General features: G+C 55.3%; 2 protein-coding genes across 5 annotated transcripts in view; one reads left to right on the top strand and one right to left on the bottom strand.

Annotated features, from left to right (window-relative positions):
* CBFA2T2 (CBFA2/RUNX1 partner transcriptional co-repressor 2) overlaps positions 1 to 12,279 on the top strand; it is a 66,710-nt gene extending 54,431 nt beyond the window's left edge. For 3 of the 4 annotated variants that reach the window (XM_075109180.1, XM_075109182.1, XM_075109183.1), the window contains 8 exons: positions 479 to 568; positions 1,135 to 1,316; positions 1,955 to 2,208; positions 2,918 to 3,003; positions 4,132 to 4,327; positions 6,230 to 6,298; positions 6,663 to 6,853; positions 9,399 to 12,279. In XM_075109180.1, coding sequence (XP_074965281.1) covers positions 479 to 568; positions 1,135 to 1,316; positions 1,955 to 2,208; positions 2,918 to 3,003; positions 4,132 to 4,327; positions 6,230 to 6,298; positions 6,663 to 6,853; positions 9,399 to 9,689 — 1,359 coding nt within the window. In that variant the 3' untranslated portion in view covers positions 9,690 to 12,279. The remainder of the gene's footprint in view (positions 1 to 478; positions 569 to 1,134; positions 1,317 to 1,954; positions 2,209 to 2,917; positions 3,004 to 4,131; positions 4,328 to 6,229; positions 6,299 to 6,662; positions 6,854 to 9,398) is intronic. The other variant, XM_075109181.1, reaches the window with a different exon arrangement.
* NECAB3 (N-terminal EF-hand calcium binding protein 3) overlaps positions 12,117 to 15,536 on the bottom strand; it is a 29,541-nt gene continuing 26,121 nt past the window's right edge. The window contains exon 13 of the mRNA XM_075109185.1: positions 12,117 to 14,759. Within this exon, the coding sequence (XP_074965286.1) occupies positions 14,731 to 14,759 (29 nt within the window). The 3' untranslated portion in view covers positions 12,117 to 14,730. The remainder of the gene's footprint in view (positions 14,760 to 15,536) is intronic.

The following is a 15,536-nucleotide window of genomic DNA, read 5'->3' as shown; positions in this document are numbered from 1 at the left end:
GCCCGAACAGCCACAGGGGATGTGAGGCTGGGCCTGGGAGGACCATGCTAGTGGGGTGAGCAGCAGGTTGATGGAGACTTTGTGGACAGTGGGTAGGTTAGACAAGGTGAGCTGAAAGGGAGGAAGGAGGAGAGGAAGCTGGAATCACCGTCTGGCTCCCCGCAGCCTGCCCCAGGCCACCTGGCCAGGGTGCAGGAGATGCCAGCTGGGTCCTGCTGCCTCCCAGAGCCAGTCTCTGCCTCCTGGCCCCGGAGCTGGGAGGATGCTGGGCCAGGCAGCACCTGGCTGTGCACAGCGTTCACCCCTCACCTAGCGCAGCATTTCTACTCCATTGGCCTGAGTCTTTTTGGTTGCATTAGGCAGGATACGATGCAAACATTGTCAGTCCTGTAGTGGCAGATGCAGCGTCCCTTCCAGTTTCCTACGTGTCTGAAAATAAGAACAACTTGTCATTTCATTTCTTAATTTCTTTTCTCAGAACTCAACGGTGACAATCGAGGAATTCCACTGCAAGCTGCAAGAGGCGACGAATTTCCCTCTCCGGCCATTTGTGATCCCCTTTCTGAAGGTGACAGGGAGCTGGTGGGGCTTGCCGACGCTCCGTGTGCCGTTCTGTGCTGCTTGGCAGCGTGTCATTGCTGGGAAAGCTCTCGTTTCGAGCACCACAGCAATTTTGTTAAAGTCCAAGACAGACCGCAGACAGTAGCGGTGGCCATGTGGGACTGGCTTGCGGAGAGCTAACGTTATAACGAGTGCCACATATGTCTGCTTGTATGTTAAGGATAAAGGAGACAAACCAAGCTCTGTTCGGCAGCTTCTGATCCCATAATCTTATTTGCAAATGTTCAGATCTAGAATATTTGAAGCGTTGGCATATGGAGCATGTCTGGGGTGGTTAGATGCTGGAAGCACAGAGCGCTTCCCGTGACGCTTGGTTTTTGGGTGCATCCTCAGCTCTTGAGAAAATACAGGTAAATCTGACAGCGCAGACACCAGGAGCTGGAGGACCCTGAGCTGGGGGGCACAGGCTGCAGGTGTTCTTGCTCTGTGTGTGCAGAGTGCAGGGCAAACCTGCGAGTGGCTGGACACACCTGCCTGCAGCCTGCCTAAACCAGACCCACGCTTGTTTTCCAGGCCAACCTCCCGCTGCTGCAGAGAGAGCTGCTGCACTGCGCCCGGGCTGCCAAGCAGACTCCCTCCCAGTACCTGGCGCAGCACGAGCACATCCTGCTGAACACAAACACCACGTCCCCCGCTGACTCCTCCGAGCTGCTGATCGAGGTGAACGGGAATGGGAAGAGGCACAGTCCAGACAGGTAACAACCGCTTTCGTCGCTCTGCCAAGTTCTTGAAGTCATGACTTCTGTTTCAACTTTGCTGCTGTCAAAGCTTTAGCATCCAGGGCTAAACCGTAGGATCTTATCGCTCCCAATGACTATTCTGGCTGTTAATAAGACACCGATCACTGCTCCTCCTGCACTGTGAATTCAGGTCGGGATCCTCTTTCAGGCAGGTTCTGTGCCAGAGGGACTGACTGGGTAGCACTGAAAAGCCTGAGCTGGGGAGCTGAGCGGTTCTCCGCCTCCCAGGCGGCGAGCGGAGGCACTGTCAGGGCTGCGAAGGATGCGGTTCATTTTCACCACTTTTTATTCCAAGTTAAAGATTGTTATGCAATTATGTGGAGCGTGCCTCAAATTTCTAAAAACTGTGAAATTTTAATTTGGTCATGCTCAGAAAGATGAATCACAACACTTGGGCATCTTGAACTTTTTCTTTGACAGGGTCATTTTGTGGATTTGTTCACAAGTTGAGCATGTTTGTTTTAGCTCCCTGCCTTTACCCCCGGTAAAATCATCGCTGCCCAAACTCTGCTGATCCAAAATCTGCATCTTTCCCTTTCCGAGTATGTTTGTGCGGTGCTGATGAACACCTCTCTCTGCTGGTGTGGTTGCAGAAGGGAAGACAGCAGCTTTGAGAGAGAGCCACTGCCGACAGAGCCTCCAGCCAAGAGGGTGTGCACCATCAGCCCCGCGCCCCGGCACAGCCCTGCCCTAACGATCCCCCTGATGAACCCCGGGGGGCAGTTCCACCCCACCCCACCGCCCCTCCAGCACTACACCTTGGAAGATATCGCGACCTCCCACCTCTACAGGGACCCCAGCAAGATGTTGGAGCACAGAGAGATTCGGGACAGGCACAGCGGTCTTGGTGAGAAAGCCTGGAGGGCTTTTAGTCATAGGAGCTGTGAGGTTCCAGCAGTTGAGCTTCGGCATCGGTCCCTGCTTGGCCACTGGCACCCAAAGCTGTGTAATGCTGGGCACGTGCTCAGCAGAGTTTTTGCGGGGAATTCAGAGAAAACAACTGACCGTGGGAGGTTTAAAACAGGAAAATTGAGAGTTTGCATTTCCCTAGATACATGTAAAGGCTGGACCTACTGAGGATGAGGAGGAGGAACCTGGTGTGAGTCAAGTGTAGCCAACCCAGCAGGCAGGAATGGAGGGCAGGGAAATAGAAATTAACTTTTCCAAGATCACTAAAGTAGGAGAGCAGAGCCTGACCCCCTGCCCCATTTCTCCCCAGGGGCGTGTGGGAGGCGCACGCTGTTTCCAGCAGGGCAGCCTGAATCACAAGCTCTGAGCTCCTGTGGGCTTATAACAAGGGAGCCAGCTCCCCAAGCAGGGCAGATCCAGACCCTTCGGTGGACTGTAGCACTCCCAAGACAGTGACACAGACAAGGATAAAAACACCAGTGTGGAATTGCCCCTATAGAGCCACCTCCTTGAAATGTGTTTTTAAATCCCAGCTATATGTAGCTTGAAATTAGAGCTTTTTATTATTGCTTTGGGGCCACCTTCTCTCTCCAGCACTGCAAGCACTCGGTCCATCCGACCACTCTTGCGGCTGTGGTTTGTTGCAGGTTTGAATGGAGGATACCAGGACGAGCTGGTGGACCACCGCTTAACGGAGAGAGAGTGGGCTGATGAGTGGAAGCATCTCGATCACGTAAGGAACGGCAGGAGGTGTGGGAAGCTCTGTGGGACGCAGCAACCCAGAGCTTCACCTGCTCCCATTTGTTATTTCCTTGTTGTTGACACCATACCCAGGCATTGCTCGTGGCTTGTCGAGGAGCAAGCCACCACAAGGTGGATGGCGGGGAGGGCAGATAGGAGCAGTAGCACTTTCCTGGCAGGTTTTCTGCACCCATGGTCAATGGAAGCCAAAATCGCTCTGGATGATGTGTCTGGAGCTGGGGAGCGCCTCCTGCGGAGCACGACCGTGTGCCGCCCTGGCTGGCCAAGCATCCAAACCCAACCCTGGCCCCGCGCGGGCCTTCTCCGCAGCAGCCCAGGCCAGCACTGTACTGACAAGCGTGCAGGTGTGCTACGTGCAGCAAGGATGTGGAGTTTGCAGAATAAGTAAACCCATCACTGTTTTTCAAAAACTCTTTTCCTGGGCTGCCAGGCTTTTACGGGCCTCAACTAGGTACCGACAGCAAGACTTGGTACTTCTGGCAGACTTCCTGCAGTCTGGTTTTTTCCTCTCTGAGCAAGGCTGCTCATCCAAGCCACTCATCACTGGAGTGTTTCCCCCAGAGAGATGATACTGAAATTCAGTTTCGATCGCAAATGCAGACAGACCCCGTGCTTGCTTATGTTCTAAAGCTGACATTTTAGGCGAGGGACGGGGTGTGGAGTAGAGACCCCGTAGCTGAGTATTTGCATGTTGGGATGGAGTTGGTGTGGCTATGGAGGGCTGGCGCCGGGATGACAGCCAGCCCTTGCATGGGCACCGTAATCCCATAGGGAAGTGGGGTTTTTTTCACCTCCACCTTTTAGAAGTACAGCCCTAAACCTCCTACGCCCCCCAGAGCCCCAGGAGGGTGCAGGTGTGATCACCTCCTTCCCAGCTGGTGGTGTTCAGCACCACTGCTGCACGTGCAGGCACGGGACCCAGTCTTACCTACCTGTTTGAATACTGCGTCATCCGAAATACTGTGCTCAGAGCCTGTTCCTGTGAAACAGCCTCGTGTTTCATCTTCCTGGGATGGTCCCTGTGGTCCCTCTGATGAGAAATTTGGGAGATGACCTCATGAGCAGAGAGCAAAGACTGCAAACGTGTTCCCCCCTGCAGGCATTGAACTGCATCATGGAGATGGTGGAGAAAACCCGGCGCTCGATGGCCGTGCTGCGGCGCTGCCAGGAGGCCGATCGGGAAGAGCTCAACTACTGGAAGAGGCGGTGCAGTGAGACGGCCGAGCCGCGGAAGGCGGGCAGCGAGCTCATCTCCAGGCAGCACAGCCCCAGCAGCTCCGACTCCATCGGCAGCGGTAAGCGAGGGATGGGCATGCTCCGCCGGGACCTTTTTAAGTAGGTGTCCGATTATGACAAAGCTCTATTAGGCATAAAGGAATCATAATATATTCAAACTTTGATATAAATTAAGTACTTAAGCAGTGCATAACTGTTCTTAAAGCTTTGAAGATAAAAGAGTCATTGGACGCGTGGAAGCTCCTGGGTGAGCTCCTGGAAGCAGCGTTTGCTGGTGTCTGAAGGCACCTTTGGGCAGCAGCAGCACCTTCTGCTGGTGCCAGGAGAAGAGCATCTTCCTTGCCACTGAGCCACGCGTGCTGACCAAAGCGAGCCAAGTTCATTCAAAGCTGAGAAACCAGAGGGTGAAAAGGCAGAAGAGGTGGTTGGTTCCACCCCTTTTCCCCTTCCAGTCTGCCTTGCCTAAAGGATTTTAAATGTCAAGGTCTACTAATTCTAAAAATACCGAAGACCACTGTAAGTGTAAGAGCTACTACCTGAGTTATTAATTCTATTTTTGTATCATGAGTCAACGTAACTTCAATAAGGCTGACTGTTTTTCCCCTCCAGTGTGCAGGGGTTTGACCCTATACAAGAAACAAGCCAAAAATGCTGATTTTATGCATTTGGATATAATTTTAATTTCCATCCAAACATGCCGCGAATCAAATGCTAAAAAACCAAAAACAACCCCGATCATTTGATAATAAAAAATGGATGTTTTCTAACAATAAGAATAGCAGAACGTCAAACTAAAAATCTCGATATATATTCAACTTGGTTGTATAGAAAATAGTGAGTCCTCCTGCATGCCAGAAAGAACCACCTAAATCAGAACCCAGCCCAGATTTAGCTGCATTTGAACAAGCTTTGATAGTTGTCAGACAGCAAGAACAAGTATTTCCTGGGAAAACAAGAACACAAGCAGAAGGTTTCTGAGAAACTCAGATTAATATATTCTATTTTAGTTCCACGTGCCCGTGGCTCCGGCCGTAGCTGCAGAGCGGCGTGCGGCGAGCCCACGGGGTGGCTGGGCGTGCGTGACGACCTGATGACCACAGCCAGCTTTTAGCCCTTCTATGTTTAAGTCTATCATGACTAACATACTTACAGCCCCATGTTAAAGGTGGTATAATTTAAATTTTTTAGAAATTGGGAACTTTAATGCTTTCTCCCCTCATGGGTCCTAGGGCTAATTTTCAAGCTCTTTTTCTGTTGTGAGAAGGTGCAGTTAAACATCAAGAAGCATCCCCAGGCTTAAATAACCTCACTGCCTTCCTGGAGCGCTTTGGTTCTGCCACCAGCCTTTGACATGGATCAGTTTTTATTTTGACCCTTCAGAAATTTACTCTGAATCATGAAAAGAAGGGATGTGGATAGAACACGGGACAAGGCTTCTGAAGAGCTTCCCTGTGGGACTGCAGCGTTTAGTCCTCGCGTCACCGTCCCCATCTGCCGCGTAGGCTCTTCGCAGGCTTGTGGGTGCTGGGGAACGTGTGTGCCTCTTGCCGTAAGAGGTCTTGCAGGATGGTTTGTCCGTCAGTTCAAGCCTTTGAATTGCTCCTGGGAGTGGAAAGTGCTGTTTTTAATGTAAACTGCTGGTCGTATAGATGCTCAAAGTCGCTGGACAGTGCACGTGTTTGGTGGCATATATTTATATTTATAAGCATTGCCTGTTGTTATAGAGTACCAGGAGATGGAAATAGGTTATACAGTGTCATAAATTAAGCAATGCAATAATTAAATATGGTAATTTGTCATCCGAGTGTTTGATGAATGGCTTTAACTGTGGGAATCCTCTGCTTTGAGTTTTAGCTGGTTAATTCTGCCCCACAATGTACCAAGGTACCGCTGGGCACTTAAGCAGCAGTTGCGCGAGACAAGGCTTTGCCAACCTTTCCCCGTGTCCCTTATTTCAACAGATTCGTTGCGGGAGTTCAGCAGCAGGTCGGGAACGGGCTACGTCACTGAAGAGATATGGAAAAAAGCTGGTAAGTGTTTGCTAGTAACCTCAGCGAGGGATTCTGCCGGATCGGTTGAGGTAAACACAGATGCTGCAGATTTGTTCTGCAGAAACAAGAGGAGCCCAGCTGCAGGAACGCCCCAGGATGTGCACATCTGGCCACCAACGCCCCCAGCCTGGCCTTTCCAAAGGGCTCCGCTCCTTCTGTGCAATGCCAGTGGGGATCTCGTGGGGCTGAGCCTGGCCTCACCGCTCCCAGGAGCAGTCGCGGTGCCGGTGCTGGCTGTGACCCGCGGGCGTCCCAGCCGCAGGGAACACACTGCCGCATCTCGGCGTCTCAGAGGCTCACGCCGCTCCTCGGGCGTGTGGGTGAAGCTGCTCTTTTCTTCCAGAAGAAGCCGTGAACGAGGTGAAGCGCCAGGCCATGTCGGAGGTGCAGAAGGCGGTGGCGGAGGCCGAGCAGAAGGCGTTTGAGATGATTGCCTCCGAGAGGGCTCGGATGGAGCAGACCATTGCGGACGCCAAGCGCCAGGCCACCGAGGATGCTTTCTTAGTGATAAACGAACAGGAGGAATCTACAGAGGTAAGGCGCCAGGGGACATCATAGGAAGGGACTTTCAAAGACTCACGAAGTCTCCAAGTCCTGCCTGGCAGTGCCTCAGAGTCTGCAGGTCCCCCATCCTTTGCCTTCTAGAAGTCTCTCTCCAATCAATAACTAAAGGGATACACCGATACCATAAAGAACCCTTTTTCTTTTGATTTTTGCTGGCAGGGGAGTCAGCCTAAATGGTGTCTGTGGCACCGTGTGTGCCCATCTGCCACGTGAAGGCACCGCTGGGCACCGTGAGCTGGACCCAGTGTAACGAGCAGGGATTTCTTGGGATTGAGGGAGGTGTGGAAGCAAAGGGGAAGGGATGCCAGTGGGTGCAGCTTTCTGTTTATCTCAGAAATCTGCTGTTGTGGGTTACTTGATCTGTGCAGAAAAGGAATTGCTGTTTGTGGGCTTTAAAATAACACAGGGTAGAAACTAGGCTGCAGGTGAAGCTGCACGTACCTGACAGTCTGTGCCACAGCCTGTGTCGGCGCAGACCAGCCTGGTGCGTGTATATTGTCTCGGATGTTGTTGTTTCATGGCTCTTGAAACATGGGCCCAGGCAGCGTGTGGTCACCTCACCTCCAGAGACAGGCTCCCCCCATCTCGTGCTGCGCTGCTGCGGTACGTCGGGGCGAGGCGGGCAGCGTCTGCGCGGGGTGGCTGTCCCTGCATTACCGAAAGCCTCGTAACACCTGATGGGACGTTGGCGCGTTGGAAGAGAAGGGATGACTTTGTCATAGCCAGCAACACCTGCTGGATGGGTGTCTCTTACAGACTGTCTTTCTGTTCCTCAATCATTAATTACCTTCACTGTGGCTTAACTGGAAGCTCATTTTGTTAAGCCTTAGAGATGGCAGCTGGACTGAGCAAGGGGCATTGCATGGCTAATTCCTGCACCACCACGTCCCTTCCACATGTGGTTTGCTTCTTGTTTTAACTTCTCTGCACAAATGCAAGAGGGGGGTTTCCATCTACCCTGCTGACCGGCGCTCGGGAAGGGCTGGTGTCGGGGTCCCTGTGCACGGCAGGAACCATGTAAATATTAGGTGGTATTCCAGAGAAGTACATCTATACTATTTCCTGATTAAATCACTGAAGGACAAATGCAGCAGTCAGTAAACACATGATGGGAGTGGGTGGAACTGCTCAGGAAGCCGTGGAAGAAATGAGGCAAGTAATGATTTCTCCATAGGGGAATGCCAGAGGAGCGCCCTCCTCCTCCGCCATCCTGGGGAGCCGTGTGGGACCTGGGGAGCAGCCGAGCATCCCCCGGCCAGCGCGAGCCCCATCTCCCCAGCACCCACAGCTCTTCTCTAACGGCCATGTTGAAAAGCTGTCACGTATTCTGGCACACCATGTAACCTTTGAAATGGGGTTTGAAAACACCACTCGAAGTGTAAACAGCTGTAACGCAGTGACCCAGTTTTCCAAGAGTTACCGCAGACTTCAGTGGGGTTTTTATTTTTTTGGTCGCGAGCCCTGCTTCTCTCAGGAGATCGAGGAGCCTTGGGGACACGCTGGCTCTGGAGCAGCTCGCTCCCAACCAGCTCGCTTCGGCGCTTCACTGCCAGCCCGTAAATCGTTGCGGGACTTGGCGGCTCCAGTGCACACCCCGGGAGCAGGGAATCTCGCTGCCCTTCCCCACAACAGGGCTGTCTGATACAGGTCAGCACCTCCCACCACCCTGCTTCCCTGCTTTGACAGCTTTTTACTTGCAGTGGCAGAAGCAGTGGCCAGTGAAAGGTGCCCTGTTAGGCAGGATTAGAGGCAGGCAGGCTCTGGCAGAGGCTGCTTTTCCACAGCTGAACTTGCCCTCTTCAGTGTGCGATTGCTAATGCGCAAGTCCAGCTGCAGGAAAGCTAGTCCGCCTGCTCCCCTCCTCAGAGCAGCTGCAGCCGCAGCTCCCGGCGCTGGCCCCTTGCCCCCACACTCATAAGGAAGCAGTGGCACGCCGTAAGCCCACCAGCTGACACCTCTCCCAGCGGCCAGAGGGGCTTTGGTCCGCTTCCAGATTGAGGCTTGGGCTCTGGCAGTGCTTCCACCTGGCTGGGAGACTTTCAAATGAGCTTTTTCTTTTCCAAATTAGCCTGCCCCGACCTCTTGTGCAGCTAGGCAGGGTGCAAAGCAAATGGTGCCTGTGCAGCATGCTGTAATCCCTGCAGAGAGCCCTTGGCTGGGAGCGATACCAGAATAGAGCTGCTTGAAACAGGAAATAAAAAGACCGAATAGCAGCATCTGTGGCATGTTTTTTAGTCCTTGCCTGCTGTTTCCTCTATGCGTTTGGGTGGATCTAGGGGAGAGGACGTGACCGGTGCAGTCTGGCCGGCGGTTTTGGGCAGAGCAGAGGAGTAGGGGTTAGTACCCTTGGCAAAGGGCTGTGAAATAGCAGGAATTAATGGATTGCTCATTTTACTACTACTAAATCCAGGCCAGAGGGGGATGAACAGTCCCCTCCAAAACTGTCGAGTCAGCACTGTCCTCCAGCTCTTGGAAACGAAACCCGTTTTAAAGTGTGGCGTCTTTGGTCTTGCAGAGTTGCTGGAACTGCGGTCGCAAAGCCAGCGAGACGTGCAGCGGCTGCAACATCGCCCGGTACTGCGGCTCCTTCTGCCAGCACAAGGACTGGGAGAGGCACCACCGAATCTGTGGCCAAGGCCTGCACAGCCAGAGCAAGCCACTGGCTCTGCCCACGGGCCGATCAGCAGCTGCAGCCGCCAAGAACCTCGACGGCGTTCCCAGCCCAGCCCTCGAGAAGACTTCAGCGACCACCTCCCGGTCCTCCACCCCCGCATCCGTGACAGCAATAGATACAAACGGACTCTAAAGGGGAAGTTTTGGTTCGGTCCATTTGATTAGTTTCCCTGGGTTTTTTTAAGCCCCAAAAAACCCCACAGCAACTTGTATCACTTGACGCATTTGACACATTGCGCCGCCTCCTCAGAGTGCCGACACTCGGGCTTTGCCATCTCATTCTGCCTTTTTTCTGTTGTGGCTCGTGAAGAACTGGGGCCGGCCTTGCCTGCGGCGCCTCCGTGCCCGTCCCTCTGCAGGGGGGTACCAGAGCGTCGGTCGGGACCCGGAGGAGGCTGGACGCTCGCGCCAGGGAGCCTGGACTCGGTGGGGAGCGCTGCCGGTGCACGCAGGAGATGCCGAGCCCCATCCTCACGGGTCAGATGTGCTCAAGCTCCTTTCCTGAGGTCTCTGAGCCGCTGCCTCCTTCAGCTACCTTTCTTCCATAACAGGGCATCTAATTTTTTTCCCTTGCTCCCAGTCAGTGGCGTCTCAGATGGCCGTGCTGGCCGGTCGTTGCTGTGAACAGACCGGAGCCGATTTCCCGGCAGGAGCATCTCGTCCTCTAGTGCAAAGGCAAAAGCCAAGCCCTCTTCTCCTCTGCCTGCCTGCAGGTTGGCAGCTGATGGTTGCAGAGAGGGAGGAATGGATTTGTCTGCTCTAAACCAAATGCCGGTACCAGGGAAGTACAGACGGTCGCTTCTGGGTGGCCTGGTTTTAATCCTGTTCTGCGATGGTACGGCCAGTTGCGTGTTACCCTGGCTGGGACCTTTGCCGGGGGAAAGCGCGGAGCAAATCTGGATCGGTTGCAGGCGGTTGTTGCCCTTTCCACCTGGGTACCGTTATTTTGCTATGCAGAATGCGTTGGGGTTTTTTTCACCACATGGAAGTTGTTGGTTTGAGAGTTACTGCCGTTGTTTTTAACCACAGAGATCCTCACGCGATTGCGATGGGTTATTTATAGTCTCTTCTCTCCACGCCGGTTGGCCAAACTGTTAAAATGAATGCGGGACTTGGTGTCCTACATCAGTTGTTACCCCCCGGCCCCGCGGGGCTCCTGCGGTGCTGCTCTGACGCTGGCTGCGCTCCTCTCCCTAGAGGCGGCCAGGGATGCGCAGCCACCACCGCCTCGTCCAGCCTTCGGGGACCGTCCCAAACACACGGGCTCGGAGAGCGAGGTCCCATGGGGGTGCCGTGGTCAGCCTGGGGAGATCCACCGCTCGGAGCGTCCCTGCTGAAGCGTGGAAGGAGGGATTCAGGGCAGCACAAACCCTGTGACCGACACGGACCCACAGAAGGGCAGTTTCAGGGCACAGCGGGGCTCATCTCAGATGCTTCGTGTAGTCATCGGAGGCGTGGCCGTGGGAAGAGCGGGCAGGTGTCCTCTGGGGAGCCACACGGATTTCCCACGCTGTGCACTAACGGGCTCTAGAAAACCATCTATTCAGCAAAGCCATGTTTCTGTGACTGTTTTTGTGCGATTGCTGGGCTGGAGCCCAATGAGGCGAGTAATTCCCAAATTACTTTTGATCACTTTTTCAATTGGAGGCGAATAATAGAGATGTAATGAATTGTCATTGAGTTTGCAGCGGTGTAGCTGGCTGCTGGCTGCCGGGGGATGGACGAGCGACCCACTGAACCAGCTTTGTCCCTTGGGGAAGGCTGTTTCGGAAGCTGCTGTCATGGGAGAGAGCCACAGTGTCACTCGATGGTCAAGACAGCTCTCGAGAGGCAGCTGGGGTGTCTCCCATGTCCCCCAGGAGCTGGCGCCGGGGCTCCCAGCCACGGCAGAGCCCTTCGCACGGCCACAGCTCCTGGGAGCGGAGCACGACGGTGCTGTGCCGCAGTGCTGTCCTGAATCAGGGTGACACTCGAGCCACCCTGAGCCGCAGCGAAGCCACAGCAGCCCCGGGGAAGGTTTTTACCCCCAGAGGGAGAGAGGCAGCGCGGTGAGCCCCACACCGCCGCAGCCCCATGCTGCGCCCGTTCCGAAGGCCCTGGCAAGTGGCTGCGCCCGGGCCTGCAGCAGGGAGGAGGAGGAGGCCGTGTCAGAGAGTGCCTGGGCCGGGGGCTGCCCTTGCACCCCCCACTCCACTCGTGGGTGGCTGAAGGGCTCTCCTGCCACAACAGGACGCGTGCGAAGGCGGAGCTGCCTTGGGTAAATGAAGCCTGGCCGTGTCATCCCAATCCCAACCACGGGCCTGGCCGTACGCGGCATCAGCGGCGGTGGCCGACTTGCGAGGGTGGATGCGGAAAGAAGGGCAGGGCTGGAAGAAATTGCTTGTAAATAGATTGTCTTCCATAATTCTCATGCAACTTTGATGGCTGTGTACTAAAATTAACTCCAGTGTAAATGAATGAAATACTAACAGTCATGATTAGAACGATTGCTTTTTTTTTTTTTTTTAAAACATGGAATGATAAATGTGAACTTTGGACATGGGAAGACATTGGCTTGAGGTTTCTATTATTTTTTTTTTTTGACATTTAATTCTGTAATAGAAATTTGTTACTTCATTCCTGTGCATAACTTATTTAATGTACTGTATAAAGGAACCCAAACTGTTACAGATGTATTTAGTTTGTTCTACTCAAAAGTAGTCAATAAAAGACTATATTCATCACCCAGCTCCCCCTTCCTCTCAGGAGCCGAGGAGTGCTGCGGCGCTCGGGCGGCCAGGGGGTTCCGGCGGGACCCCCGCTGCACCGTGGCTGGGGCCAGGGGAGCTGCGGGGGACAGAAACTGCCGGCCCTGGCCTGGGGATGCTGCTGCAGGTCCCATGGGGGCTCCGAACAAAGCCTGGGAGCCCGCGCCTGCAGAGCTGCTGTTCAGCCCCATACTTGGTAACTTCGGCTTTCTTTGGGTTCTTGTTTAAATATGTTCTTTCCTGTGTTTTTTTTGGGGGGGTTGGTGTGGGTTTTTTGTAATTTGAGCACAGAACAGCCTGCAAGGGGCTGTGGCTGGCTTGCAGGGCCAGCCCGGTGTCCCCAGCCACTTAAGGGTGCCCACCTTTGCCTAATCTGAGAATTTCAGGCTCGAGGCTGCTGCAAGCGCTAATCCAGGGGTTAAGAAATCCAAAATTGGGGGTCAAACCCCACATTGGTCTGGGGAGGCTGCTGGTGTCCCCTCCTGAGCTCAGCTGGCAGCTCAGGAATCCCAGTGCCTGCCGCAGCTCTGCCACGTGTGGGTGCCCATCTCTGGCCTACCCCGGCTGCGTCCCGACGCAGCTCCTGCCTCCCGCCCGCCCACGGCGCAGCTCGGGCCCCAGCACTTCCCCACTCCCCTCGTGTGTGACCCCCACGGCGGGGAACACGGCCCTCCAGCAGGCAGAGCCGGGGCCTCGCGGCTCTCGGAGCAGGGGCCTGGGGTCACCTCCACCATCCCGTGATCACGGCAAGAGGGGGCTTTGGCCAGGGAAATCGGCAGTTGTCAACAATGAAGTGAATAATTGGGCGCTGGGAGGATGGGTCCCATGCAGGAAGGGGGTCGGGCGGTGCTCACCACACCCTGGGAGGGGGGCATTTGCTGCTCAGGCACCTGAGGCTGCCAGGGACGGGGTTTGGTGGTGCCCATCAGAGCTGGCAGCAGCAGCTGCTTTCCTCCCAATGAGTTTTCCTGATCCCATTGCTGCAGCTCACTCCCAGCATCAGCCAGGCCACCCTCCCTGCCCCCCAAACTGGGGCAAAGCAAGCACCCCGAACCCAGCCCCCCCACAGTACTGGGCGCAGGGTGACACCACGCCAGACGCGGTGTCCCCAGGACAGAGCTGTACCCGCTGCTCCTTCGGCCACACATTAACTGCATTTTAATTACTGCACCCAGGGACTAGGGACGGAAGCATCAATGTTTCTGGGGACGCTGTTGGGGAGCAGCATCCACAGGACATGGGAGAAGAGGTTGCGGGGTGCCAGGGCACCCGTGGTGAGCCAGGTGAACCACACCGGGTGTCGGGGACAGACAGGGATGCAAGGACAGTGGTATTTTTCCATGCCAGGAGGCATCTGCCTGCCAGCATTCGCAGCCCTGCCGGCCCCTGCCCACCATGCCCGGGCCCGCTTGCCCTTGGTAGCACCTGCTCCGTGCTGTTTGCAACAGTGCCTGTTCCACCAGCTCAGTGGAGGAGCTGCTTCTGCACCACCTACAAAGAAACCGTGAGTGTGTAACTCACATCCCAGGTGAGCTTTGCTCCACTCCAGCCACGGGGGCTTCCCTGCTTATCCTCTCATGCCCCTCCGCCACCGGCCCACATCACCATTAATTCAGCTACAAGCGCCTTCTGGCAGCACTGAAACTGGTGCTAACTCTGGTTTATGTTAACTGAGCCGCAGGATGGGGCGACAGAGCTGTTAGCCATGCTTGCCTTCCCCGGGAGGCGTGCAGTGCTTTACTGGGGGGGACATGCACAGCCGTGGGCACAGCGGGGTGGGGCACGAGTCCGGTCTCAAAGACGTTGCAGAGGCTGCACAGGCTGCCAGCATGGTCAGGGCTGGATCTGGCACACCTTGCCAGAAATAATGAAATTTTTTTCTACAAAACACTATTCACAATCTGTACGAGGCAGCCCAGCTCCCTGGGCAGAGCCACTGCTGGCCTAGGGCGGCTCTGGCAGGCCAGGCACGGGGATGCCACAGCCGGCCAGAGCCACAACCCTCAGCCTGTCCCAGGCCCCTTTGGAGCCTCGGCCTGTCCTCAGAGCCAGGAGGAAGAGGAGCATGGGGAGGAAGAGGAGCCCGGGTGTGAGAGGGGCTGAAGGCTGCCGCAATGCAGCCACCAGAGAGGTGCTCCCCAAGGGCTCGGCTGCCACCGCGAACGCAGCTCCCAGGAGCACTGCTGGGCGCACCCCGCTCCCCCTGGGCAGCACCGAGACGCTCTTGAGCTGGGCAGGAGGAATAAATAAACATGAAAAGAGCAAAAGGGTGAAACACTGCCAGGGACGACGGGCAGGCAGCCCCCGCTGGACAGCAGGAGGGGACGAGGGGCAGGGAGGTGACAAACGCGAGGGAAGGCACCGGCTGTGCCGAGGGCTCTGCATCCTTCCGCATGCTGATGGTGTCCTGGAAGCGGCTGCCCAGGGTCAGTTGTTGTTCATGATCCACCAGGAGGCTGGAGAGAGAGGGGGGAAGGGGTCAGGGGTGTGCGGTCATCTTAAACAGGTGAGAGGGGTCAGGGTGGCAGAGACGAGCCGAGGCATTCCTGCAGGTGCCCGGCGCCAGGCTCTAAAGCACCCACCACCCCGGGGTGGGGAGCGCAGATGTGGCGTGGCTGGGAGATGGGTGATCTGCCTGAGCTGCAGTGACTGCTTCAGGGGAGCACTGGGAATGCGGTCAGTGGGACCAGCGGGTCAGGAGGAACACTGCCAGCATGGGATTTAGTCCAAATGAATCTGTGTTTCATGTTATTTTACACAAAACCCAAAAGTAATAGCAAACTGGGGCTTAAGTTGGCCTTATCTGTCCCCAAGCTCTCCCAGTTCCTCAGGTCTTGCTCAGATTTCTGCTGGTACCATGGGGAACGTGCGTTGTCCCTGAGCTGGTCTCTCCCCTGCCTCAGCACCGAGCTGTACACAGGCACTGGGACTGACCCAGGAGGGCCAGCGCTTTGCAGAGCAGGTTCAGGGCTCAGCTGGAAAAATAAAAAATGAGCCATCATCGGGTGTATTCAAGAGAGGCCCCAGCTCATCTGCTACCCAGGAAGTGCCCCGAGCTGCTTGGCTGTCCCGCCTGGACAGCATCCCCCAGGCAGGGCAGAGGCCCCACAGCGCTGCCAGCACACACAACCAAACCTGCCAGGGGCGGTGGGTCTCACTCCGGTTTGAAAAACACAATTTAGGTCACCGCCAAACCAACCTTCTGCTCTGGAAGGAGCCAAGGCGCCTGTTGC

Source organism: Phalacrocorax aristotelis, chromosome 13, assembly GCF_949628215.1.
Source record: "Phalacrocorax aristotelis chromosome 13, bGulAri2.1, whole genome shotgun sequence".
NCBI lineage: Eukaryota > Metazoa > Chordata > Aves > Suliformes > Phalacrocoracidae > Phalacrocorax > Phalacrocorax aristotelis.
Note: the sequence above shows the minus strand (reverse complement) of the source record. Positions and strands in the feature narration are given on the sequence as shown.